The following is a 12,653-nucleotide window of genomic DNA, read 5'->3' on the forward strand; positions in this document are numbered from 1 at the left end:
TTAAACAAGCGCTTACCTTGCTTTCTTCGACAGGTTTATCTTTTGGTTTCACTGTGTTCGCTGGACTTGTTTCCAATGAATTTGCCGCTGAAAAAAGAACATTTTTTTTATGCTCAAACCAAAGGCTAATGAAACAAATAAGTAATTACCTTATAATTACTTATTTGTTAATTATAAGGAAGTATGTAACAAGTATAATTAGTACTAATGGCCAAAGTGGTTACTCCGTGACCATGCCGCTTGCAACAATGCCGTAATATCGGAAACTCAAAATTAAGGTACATGGTAGCAATCCCGTTAATATTAATTAATTATTATGTTAGTGACCATGAAAGTTAAAACAATATATTGGGAAGGATGGGTCAATAAATATGCCTCTAGTGAAATAAAAGAGGTGTGCTCGTAGGAGCAAAAATAAGAGAATAAATGAGGGGATAATGATAATGATGATGTTGTACTAGGCGTTCTAGAAAAAAATCTTACCAGAATGCGGCTGACTAGAAGTCCTGGGTTCGGTCGCGGGCGTCGCTTCCACTTTCTGCTCATTTGCTTCCATCTCTGAAGCTAATTGCACGTTTGATAGCCGCTTCTGTAAAGGGAATTTAATATTATAACTACATTACGTATTAACCCACATTAATATGTCGTAGAATATTGATTGTCATGTAATTACTTAGTAATCATTTTAATAAAACCAAATAATAATAATAACATTAATTTTAAATGTAATAAATTATAATTTGATTTATTGTAAATGTCTAGTTTTGTTATAAAATAGTTTGCAGTAAGTAAAAGGAGTTGTATTGACCGTACCGAGACAGGTCGGGCGCTACCTGCTAGCCGGTTTGGGTGGGGATGGCTGTATAAAAGAACGAGCACGACCGTAGTCGTGGCATTCTGGCCTTACCCGCCGCTCGGTATTGTTGTCTCGGTCCTGTGTGTGAGACTGCTCGAATATTATTATTGTTATTATTGTATTCTTACCGAAATACAACAATCTATAGTGTAAAAACTATACATCGTTTTATTTAACTTCCTGGTGAAACATAATGTCCTGCCCCTTCTGACCGTTCTCCGACATCAGAAGCGGGATAAAGAAGGCCAGCCCACTTCAATTTTTTTTTTCTCCTTTCTGCCGTACAGGCAAAACTCAAGGAACATTATGGCCATGTTTTTAAAATATTTCTAACAACCCTCACGTCAATGTTACTCCGCTAAGTCATTTATCGGCTGTTCTGGAGCCCTTCAAACACCGAAATGCAAAAATAGAAGGCCCGTGTTATTTTTTTTTTTTTTTCAATTGACTATCACCATGTTCGAAATCACAGGGATGATTACATTATTTTGAAATCTATAGTCACAGGGATGGCTTTCAGAGTTGTGGCACTTGCATACCTACTATTCATGATGCTTTCTTTATATTTGACTAAAATGCACTTGTACTTTTTGACTTTTATCTTTTATTTTCGTTATAGTAGGTTTTATAAGACAAGGTAGTTTTCAGTTGATGAATATTCATGTTTTACCATAATTATGGTTAAAGGTAGTAGTTTGCAAATTAGTATTACATCCAATCATAAGTGATAATTTAATCTTAACTCAAAACAATTTTTAGTTTGGCTCAGTGGTACAAATAGTATCAAAAAAAAAGTGCGCCATTATGAACATGCAATAAATTACGTCACGTGCATTGAGTGAAAAATGTTATTGTAAACTATTTGAACCTATCACGGTTCACCACTGATCTGAATATTATCGTGACGGATGTAAATAGACTGAAACTATTAGAATCGCTTAAATAGACTTCGTGAATTAATTATCGGTTTACCTTGTAGTAGGTACTCGTGTAATAGAATACGGGCGGTAGGCTTGAAATAAGATTTTATGTCGGGAAAGTAGCAGCTTTGCCACTTTGCACTTGCTTACCTATTCATGATCAATTGAGAAGAATGCCATAGGGTTTTGTACCAGTCTAAAGTTGAAGTCGAGGTACATGCTGTTCACAGTAGCGGTGATGATGATTTTTCTGTAATGGGAACTCGAATTTGCTTTTGAGCCGTAAATCGTAGTGTGTAGTCGATGGGTGATGCACACAGCGTTGTGATATCTAGTACTTAATGGTACAGTTTCAGTAATGGTAATTAGTGTGGGAAATGGAGATACTCGAGTGTCCTACGAATTTATTAGTGACTAATATTATTGAAGTGTTACATAGCCCTGGCTCCTTCTATGTTCTTAAGTGTTAAGTGTCGATTTTAGAAAATACTACATTATTTAATATCCCATCTCGTTAACTGCAAGCAGTTTTCTCAATTGTTAGGTCGGATCCGGAATATCGTAGCCGTATCCTATTAGAAACCGGTATCTGTTCTGAGTAGTCCCTGGGAATTAGGTAGTGCGATAGTTCTGGGTGGTGCAGTAGGATCTGGCCGTGTGCAGCTAAGAGTATGAAGTCATTGGTTGACTTAGGCTCCCGAGGTAGGGTATCAAAATGTGGACCGCAATTGTGATACCTGGGACTCATTCGATTTTTAAAGTAATTTTTGGTAATGATGATGTACCACATGGCCTTAGTGACTTCAATGTAGCAATTATTAGGAATTGTGAATAGTAATGATTGGATTTCTAAAAGCTAGGTAGTTTCTAATAGATAGCTATGGTTACTAGTTAGTATCACTAGACATCTACTTGGATGGCTTTTATTTTAAAGAGTGGATAGAGTATAGGAAACTAGTTGTAGAAAGAGTATCTAGTAGTACTGAAAGTTAAGTTTCCTCATTTCTGAAAGCACATTTGTTTTTTTTTTTTTTCAACTTGGCTACCGCACATTCTATGATGGCATAGCATTTACCAGCTACTTTCGATTTGCTTCGTGACACCAAATTACAAAATGTAGTCTTCGGAATCACTTTAGACTCTAAACTTCAGTGGGGTCCTCATATTGAAACCTTGTCAGCAAGGCTCAGTTCAGCTGCTTTTGCAGTGAGTAAGGCAATTAAGTGACATTGAAAAGGCAAGGCTAGTTTATTTGTCATACGGCATATTGTTGTGGGGCTCAGCTGCGGACATTGAAACTGTGTTTGTTCTGCAGAAGAGAGCAGTGCGGGCCATTTATAACCTTGGACCCCGATTTTCCTTGATAGAATTCTTTAAGGAGATTAATATACTGACAGTAGCTTCACAGTTCATTTATGAAAACCTTTTATATGTTCGCAAAAATATAGAGCAATTTACTAGAAAGAGTGATTTACACAAGTTCAATACAAGAAACAAAAATAAACTTGCCGTTCCAAATTTCAGACTGCACAAGATTGGTAATTCATTTATGGGGAAATGTATTAAACTTTTCAATAAATTACCACAAACTGTTGTAAAATTGCCCATTCATAAATTTAAAGCACATATCATAAGCACCTTAATGAAATAGGGCTACTATAAAGTTGATGATTATATAAAAGATAAAAATGTTTGGAATGTTTAACTACCTAGCTCGCATCAATACTTATAACTATAATTTGTATATTTTAAAGACTGTAAAACCTTGAAAAGGAGGCTGACAATAGTGACTGAGTTTCTTGCGCTGCTTCTTCTCAGCACTGGCCCATTTATTGTCCCGAAGCAGTGGTAGGGTTAATTTGCAAAAATAAATGAATTTAGTACCGACCGAGTAGTAAATACCGAGTATCACATAATAAAATTATAAATAAAATCATTTATTTGCAGGAACATGCTTACAGATTGGTGTTAATTTAGTTAATTCCAGCATATTCTGTCGCATGCGACGTGCAAAAGTTCTTGTTCTTATAGTTTTATTTTTTTATTTAATTTTTCTTTATTCAGAAAACCACAGCTCTTATACATAACAGCAGCATAATAATAATACAAAAGTTATGTTAATTATTATTGCTACATTTAGTTTTAGACTCAAATTAATTGTAAATGTCAAATTAAGTTTCATTACCGATGTCACATCATTCTATTACTTAAAAAGTCATTCACTGTATAATACATTTTAATTAACAAAAAGTAAAAAAACTGTACTTTTAAAATTTGTATACAATGTAATAGTCTCATACGTTGGTAATTTAATTCAAATGTAATAAAGCACAGTTATAGAGCTTTCCGGGCAATACCTTTAAAACCTAGTCTGAAAATACCTTATCACGTCAAACTGATGTTGATTATTGCTGAAGTCTCACCTGCTCTATTGGGTGACGATCTGGGCTAGCATGGGAGAGCTGTGAGGGTCTTATCTACCATTGTGGATAATGATCCCGCACAATGTATTTTGTTAGTGGAATAAGTGACTTATGACATATACAAGACTCATGACTTGCGACTATGACTGGGAGGGCTGTGGGGGTCTTATCTACCATCGTGGATAATGATCCTGCACGACTTATGACTATGACTGGCTCCTGTGTGGAGCGCTCCTGTGTGGAGCGGGGCCCCTGTGTGGGGCGGGGCTCCTGTGTGGGGCGCTCCTGTGTGGAGATGACTTATGACTATGATTAGGCTCCTGTGTGGAGCGCTCCTGTGTGGAGCGGGGCCCCTGTGTGGGGCGGGGCTCCTGTGTGGGGCGCTCCTGTGTGGAGGTGACTTATGACTATGATTAGGCTCCTGTGTGGAGCGCTCCTGTGTGGAGCGGGGCCCCTGTGTGGGGCGGGGCTCCTGTGTGGGGCGCTCCTGTGTGGAGGTGACTTATGACTATGATTAGGCTCCTGTGTGGAGCGCTCCTGTGTGGAGCGGGGCCCCTGTGTGGGGCGGGGCTCCTGTGTGGGGCGCTCCTGTGTGGAGGTGACTTATGACTGTGACTGGCTCCTGTGTGGAGGTGACTTATGACTACAACTGGCTCCTGTGTGGAGCGGAGGCTGCCTTGGGTGGCGGTGGCTGCCTCGGGTAACACCGGGTTGGGCAACCTGCGCTAGGTATTCGGTAACTTGTGTCAATTTTGTGTTTTTATTGAAGAATTTCCTTTGTGTTGATCATTTATAAGATCTTCGAGTAGTATGAAATCTTTGAGTAGTATGAAATCTTTGAGTAGTATGAACCATTTGATTAGTATGAACCATTTGATTAGTATGAACCATTTGATTAGTATGAACCATTTGATTAGTATGAACCCTTTGAGTAGTATGAACCCTTTGAGTAGTATGTACCCTTTGAGTAGTATGAACCCTTTGAGTAGTATGAACCCTTTGAGTAGTATGAACCCTTTGAGTAAGTAGTATAAAAACTCTGAGTATAAAGTACCCTCATTTTTTGAAGTCAGGTTTGGCCGAGCAATATAATCCATAAATTTTATCTCATTTGCAGATGATTCTCAAGAGTACTCATCACCCGAGGACGTGTGAAGCGTCAGGAAGGCCGTGTCGTAGAATATTGATTGTCATGTAATTACTTAGTAATCATTTTAATAAAACCAAATAATAATAATAACATTAATTTTAAATGTAATAAATTATAATTTGATTTATTGTAAATGTCTAGTTTTGTTATAAAATAGTTTGCAGTAAGTAAAAGGAGTTGTATTGACCGTACCGAGACAGGTCGGGCGCTACCTGCTAGCCGGTTTGGGTGGGGATGGCTGTATAAAAGAACGAGCACGACCGTAGTCGTGGCATTCTGGCCTTACCCGCCGCTCGGTATTGTTGTCTCGGTCCTGTGTGTGAGACTGCTCGAATATTATTATTGTTATTATTGTATTCTTACCGAAATACAACAATCTATAGTGTAAAAACTATACATCGTTTTATTTAACTTCCTGGTGAAACATAATGTCCTGCCCCTTCTGACCGTTCTCCGACAAATATTACAAACACCAATTTTAATACTGTGCTTATTAAATTCAAATTCCTAATACATAGTTGAAATAAATCTGATGATTTTTTTTATGTTGATGGGGCCTAGGAAAAGAACACAAGGTATTCTTACGCAAAAATATTGAATCTTAAAGGGGAGAAAAGTTTGTAATATGGAAATAATCATGTCAAAAGGAAGAGATCAGACGTATAATAGATTGATCAGAAAAATAGAGGTATCATGTTGTTGACACAGTGATTCATTTTGACACCTGCACATTCCAGTCGTTGAGCGTTTTTTCGCTTTGACTACCCACTCCCAGAATGTTTTCGTAGTGTACAGCGTTTTATTTTCCCTATTTATTCATAATTTGGTTTATTTCTTCATGCTCACCAGATTGTCTTCCTGCATTTGAAGCCATCGTCTGTCCTCTTCGCTCTGGTGTTGCTGTCTCGCCAGTTCGGCGAGCAGTCGCCTCTCCACGGCTTGCTCCGTGTCGAATTCTGGACTCTGTTGCATTTACAATAAAGGTCATATTCCCGAAAATTAAAATGTTTTTGTTACACACTTAGATCTTTTTTGGTGTGAAAAAGCCAGAAGAACTTTACAGTTATTACTTTTGATTTTTGTAATCAATATTATTTTCCTCGTCTTTTTGACCCAAGAGAGAAAGAGAGAGACAGAGGAGAGTGAGAAGAGAGAGATAGAGAATTACTTATCTAAAGATTTTAAATTAATTTTTATCAAATAATTCTAGCTTTTTCGTATCCATTTTAAGAACTAACTTCGTTGTTAGTACGAAAATGCAATTTAGATTTTTACTATTCCATTATGCCAAACGATTAATTTACAGAAAATAATTTGGAAAATTTAGTAAACAGGACATACACGTTTTGTTAAACTTTACCAAACACCGGATCCGATTTTAGAGACTTCACAAAGTTAGTTCTTATGGGAAGGTTAATTTAGGAGCCACTTGTGAAGTATTTATTTAATGAAAATCCTATTAGATTGAAAATCAAAAGTTTTGTATAGGTATCAGACGTATTTTTTCTGATGATCCTAAAATGTACAGTCACCTGCACAATTGATTACTACAAAATGACCAATGTCCCAAATAGATTTTAAACTTCATATCCTTGAAGTTAGGTTCAAAATTAACTGGATAAAATTGGTGTGAGTGTTGTATCTATACAATTTTAAGAAAAAACTTAAAAGTACGTGCCAACTATTCCTACATAGTGCTTTTTCTACAGTGTTTTAGAAAATAATATGAAGCGGTGAAATAAAATATCAAAATAAATAAACTTCATAAACGGCTCCTAACAAAAGTTGAAAATAAAATAAAATAATGTAAAATAAAGCCAAAAGTCTACCAGAGGAACCCATGGACACACAAACACTCTGTAAAAAAGAAAATCAATATTTATGTACAGAAAACAAAATAAAATCAAAATCATCAACATACGGTACGATAAATAAAATATTTTATAATATTTACATAAACGTGATTTCTAAAATAATACGAACCGTGAATTTGAATTGAACATGCGTATCTACAAACATCACAACTACATACCTAATTTACATGCTAAATTCGATTCTACCAAATAATCCATTAAAAATGCGTGGTCATTCGACGGAAGCGACGGAACGAAAACTGTCACTTAAAGGAATATTTATGTCGCAGTCGGATTGTATAATCCGCCGTTTTACATTACCACTAGGCATTTCACATTACAGCTCTGTTTTGTAATACGGCGGTTCAACGTTTAGGCGGATTGAATACGGCTGAATGAAAATCCGCCGGAATGTGTTCGGCGCCAAACGTTCTTCAATACGGCTAGCCGCAATGTAAAACAGCGTGTCATTACCCGCCGCTTTGACAGTTTTTAGTTCCCATTTTCAATACCGTGGCGCTGCCTGACATAACAACAACAATGGCGTCGGATGCAGAAAATGTGTAGCTAAATTACGGAGTTATTTCTGAATCTAATAAAGAAAACGTTATAAATATGTGTGTCGATAGTGAGTTTAAGAACAATTTTAACTAGCAATTGAAGAATTTCTATTCTTCACAATGTAGAACAGTCAAAAAACCGTGGACAAGGGACCGAGTTTTGGAGGTTATAGCCCACATCAAAATCGCTAAAGTGGCTATGGATTCTGGTGTTCGGCGGAATTGTACTCAATATTATTGGTGCAAAAAGTAGGATGATATTATGACAGTGGCCGGTGAAGATTTTGAGATATCTTTTATTTAAGATGTTTGTACCTTGTGATTTAGGTACTCATTATGTTTAAAAATGACTAAAGCCAAATATTTTATTATATTATTAACTTTCAAAAAAAGTTTATTGTTTTGAGATGGCTGTCCCCGTGATTTATAAATATACAAAAAAAAATACTGAAGCCAAATATATAATTTAGTATTACTTACAGTAACGGAGATAATAATTCTTACTTAATTACTAAGGAATATCGTGAGAAGAAATCTGTCTTATTAAAATTTATTTTCATTAAACATTGTTTTATTTTGTAAGAATGGTCACCCTACAATCTAAATAATAGTACGATGCGGCTAAACGTGGGCCGCCGTATTGAAGAACGTATCGCAATGACAATCCGCCTAAACGTTGAACCGCCGTATTACAAAACAGAGCTGTAATGTAAAATGCCTAGTGGTAATGTAAAACGGCGGATTATACAATCCGACTGCGACATTTACATTACCACGTGCGGGACGTATCCCATACCTACGTGTATTACTTGCATGAGTCACGGTACGTGCAAGGACTCGTACAAATGCGCACGTAGGCATGACGTCACGTGATAATGTGAATATTTCCAACGGTGTATCTTCCTTAACCGACTGTAAAGGTGAAATCACCTGGACGGCCTGCGGGCCCGCGGGAACCACCGGCGAGCACTCCTGCCGCGAAGCGTACAGGCTCTGAGCGTCCACTGACGATGCGGACACGAACTGAGGCCTCTGCGGCCCGTACTGGCCGGCCATTGGCCCGCCGAACGCGGCCTGACTGGCCCCTGGCGCGGCGAACCCGGCCTGCGCCACAAACGCGGCCTGACCGGCCACTGGCGCGCCAAAAACAGCCTGGCCAGCCACTGGCGTGCCATACACAGCCTGGCCAGCCACTGGCGGGCCAAACGCTGCCGTAGCTTGGCTAGCAGTCTGCGCGGTGGCCTGCGGACGATACATCGGCTGCGCGCCTTGCACGTGCGTGCTAAACATCTGCTGTGGCACGTACATCGGGGACCCGCCTGCAAATACCGGGCTAGATGAACGCACGAAACCCATTTTATTCGGCTTCACGGGGCTCTGCGAGTATGGAACACCCTGCACTATCCCCACGGGCACCCCATACGAAGTTGGGTGCGATGCTGACATGACAGCAGGTCTAAACGGCTTCGACATTGCCTTCTGGGCAGCGATTGCTGCGCAACTCTTAACGTTTTCGCCGCCAAAATCGTATATCTCCTCGACCAAAGGCGGGTCTGGCTGCTGCCTCATCTTGTTAACCACACTAGCTGCTAACTGCGCGTTCAACGCGCCCTGAACCGAAAACTGTCCTACATCCTGCTCTCGACGGGTCCTAGGGGGAGGGGAGGCGGGGACGGAGTGTTGTCTCGTAAACGGCGCGATCGGGACAGGCGACCCCCTGTGGGACAGACTACCCCTGGCATTGCGTTCGAGCGACCCCATCCTAACCGGCGCGCGTTCCGCTGTGGACAGCGTTCCGCGCGTGTTCCGTTCCAACGACCGGACTCGACTCGCGTACGGTTCCGTATCTTCCTGAGCTTGTACTTCAGGGGATGCGGTGTTTTGGCAGAGGTTATCGCAGCTCGCGCCTACAACAACCGTTAAAGTATCTTCAGTCTGTTCCGGGACTATGGGATCTAGTTTATGGAGGCTGGCAGCTGGGATGGGGACAGTTTGGAGGGGTATGTCGATGATTTCGTCAGGTTTGGGGTTGATGATTTTTTCTAGTGTATCCTCCTCGGGTAGGCTTTCGGCGAAGTCGACGGCGACGGTGTTGAATACCGAGGCTGGGGTGGTGTAGGCCTGTGGTTCGAGGGCCCGCGCTTGGTTCTCTCGGAGGAGGTGTGCGAGGACCAAAGGGTTTTGAGCCACGATGTAGGTCTGAGGAGCAGCGCCGGCCGCTTGCACTGAAGTGGAGTCCACCGCAGCTGCAGATAAAAAGATATAATAAGACAAAGTATTAATTTAGTCTGTCACATACATGCTTATACCACTGATTCAAAAGAACAAATTATTTTTTTGATATAAAAGTAACATGAAAAATAAATAACATTGATTTTTATAGCCTACTTAAACACAAAAAGTTTCTGTCAATCTAGGGTCGTGCTTCTGCAGTAAAGACTAATTAAATTACTTAATAAAAATGATGATTGTGATTTATCTTATATTTTTTGATTCCTTCGACTTACAAAGATCACATGAAAAACAACTACCTATTTCGACACGAATTGTGAGTTAGTTCCAGAGACTGCCTCTCACAAACACATTTGAATCATCAATCCTTGTGCATTCCCGTTGACCCCTTGGGGTATTTGTCCCCCACTGGCGGAAGTCGGTAAAAAAAGTTTGTCCAACGAAACTTGTCCCCCTATAATGGGGCACGGGAATACACATGTAAAGTTCTTCATAAGACAAAATAGACTTCGCAACTGACCGGTAAGGTTAGTAGGCGGGCGGCTGGGCTTGGGCGGTGGCTCGTCACCCCACGACGCGGCCGCCACGCGTCTGTTCTCGCGTCGCATCGTGTCCCACGCTGTGTTGCGTTCTTCGTGCAGGATGTCGCTGCAATGGAATATATGCTTTAATAGTGACAGTGACAGCATAAAGTATAAAACCACTTCTTCAAAAAAGGATTATTTAGCTACGCGGATGATATGGTGCTGCTGAGCGCGTCTGTGTGTGGTCTGAGAAAATTGGTGGCCAAATGTGAGGAGTATGCGGGGACCCATGGTCTACTTTATAATGTTTTAAAGAGCCAACTCATGGTCTTTGAGGCCAGGGGTAGACGTCATGATGTATTACCACCGGTCTTCCTTAATAACTCTGAACTGAAGAGAGTGCATAAATTTAAATATCTTGGTCACGTATTGACCCCTGGCCTCAAGGATGATGAGGATATAGAAAAAGAACGGCGGGCATTGTCGGTGAGAGCGAACATGCTGGCTCGCAGGTTTGCGCGCTGTACAGCGGATGTCAAGATTGCTCTTTTTAGAGCATATTGTACCTCCTTCTACACGTGTAGCCTGTGGGTTAGATACACTCAAAAAACCTTCAATGCCCTAAGGGTGCAGTACAATAATGCATTCAGGGTGCTGTTGGGACTGCCCCGCTTCTGCAGTGCGTCAGGGATGTTTGCAGAGGCACGGGTCAACTGCTTTTTTACCACAATGCGCAAAAAATGTGCATCCCTGGTGCGCAGGGTCCGGAGTAGTGGCAACAGCATCCTGACCATGATTGCGAGCAGGTTGGATTGTGTGTACGTGAGGCATTGCTGTGACACAGCCTATGGAGTGAAGCGGGGATGACTCATGTATGCATAACCTCACACTTGTGGATTTGGAATTGAAATGAGTATAATTTATTATAATACTTATTTCAATTCTAAATCTAAATCTAAATTCAATTTTACATCTGTTTCAACTCAACTAACATAGTTTTTAAGTGCAATTGTTATTAACAAACTGAGTCCTAGTAACTTGAATAAAGAATGATTTATTTATTTATTTATTTATTAGGCCTGTCAGTCTTAGACACAATAAAAAGGCGCTCGTATGCTGACAACGACCTCAGAGTACACACGACTAGCGACTCTATAGTACTTACAATAAGGTCTATTTGAGCTGCGAGCGACTTGACTATCAACTGTTTGATCCTCATTATAGCTGGTTACATATTGGCGACTCTACGGCACTCACAATAAGGTCTCCTTCAGCTCGTGGGCAGTGGGCCGCTGGGAGGGCTCGTAGGCCCAGCAGCGGGACATGACGGAATAAAGACGCGGGGGGCAGCGCGGGGGGAGGGCGAGGCGCTCGTAAGCTGACAGCAACTTAGCGTAGTCGGGATTTGCGACTCAATGCCACTCGCAATAAGGTCTTCTTCAGCTGGCGCGCGGTGTACCGTTGCGAGAGCTAAGTAGAGACACACGGGGAGAGCGAGACGCTCATAGGCTGACAGCGACTTAAGAGTACTTGGGATTAGCGACTCAATGCCACTTGGAATTTAAGGTATTTTTCAACGTGCGGTGAGGCGATGCGAGGCGCTCGCAGGCCGGTAGCGACGTGGAGTACACATGACTAGCGACTCTATGGCATTCGCAATAAGGTCTCGTTCAGCTAGTAAGCGACTTCACTATCAACTGTTTGGTCCTCATTCTAGCTGGTTACATATTAGCGACTCTATGGCACTCACAATAAGGTCTCCTTCAGCTGGTGGGCAGTGGGCCGCTGGGACGGCTCGTAGGCCCAGCAGCGCGACATGACGGAGTAGAGCGCGGGGGGAGCGAGACGCTCGTAGGCTGACAGCAACCAGTACGCGGGACTAGCGACTTAATGCTACGTGGAATAAAGTCTCATTCCGCGTGCGGTAGGGCGATGTAAGGCGCTCGCAGGTCCGTAGCGACGTGGAGTGCGCGGGACTAGCAACTCTAAGACACTCACAATAAGGTCTACTTCAATGGTGGGCAGTAGGCCGCTGCGGCATGACGGATTATAGCCGCGGGGGGCAGCGTGAGAGGAGCGAGACGCTCGAAGACTGACAGCGACGTAAAATTCGTGGGACTAGCGACTCAATGCTA

General features: G+C 41.4%; 1 protein-coding gene across 1 annotated transcript in view; it reads right to left on the reverse strand.

The window, feature by feature from the left end:
• The window catches only part of LOC135082908 (focal adhesion kinase 1), an 82,817-nt gene that overhangs the window by 8,510 nt on the left and 61,654 nt on the right, over positions 1-12,653 (reverse strand). The window contains exons 19-23 of the mRNA XM_063977676.1: positions 10,515-10,642; positions 9,863-10,008; positions 6,196-6,312; positions 484-589; positions 17-87 (exon numbers count right to left, since the gene is read on the reverse strand). Of these exons, the coding sequence (XP_063833746.1) occupies positions 17-87; positions 484-589; positions 6,196-6,312; positions 9,863-10,008; positions 10,515-10,642 (568 nt within the window). The remainder of the gene's footprint in view (positions 1-16; positions 88-483; positions 590-6,195; positions 6,313-9,862; positions 10,009-10,514; positions 10,643-12,653) is intronic.

Source organism: Ostrinia nubilalis, chromosome 22 (genome assembly GCF_963855985.1).
Source record: "Ostrinia nubilalis chromosome 22, ilOstNubi1.1, whole genome shotgun sequence".
Classification (NCBI taxonomy): domain Eukaryota; kingdom Metazoa; phylum Arthropoda; class Insecta; order Lepidoptera; family Crambidae; genus Ostrinia; species Ostrinia nubilalis.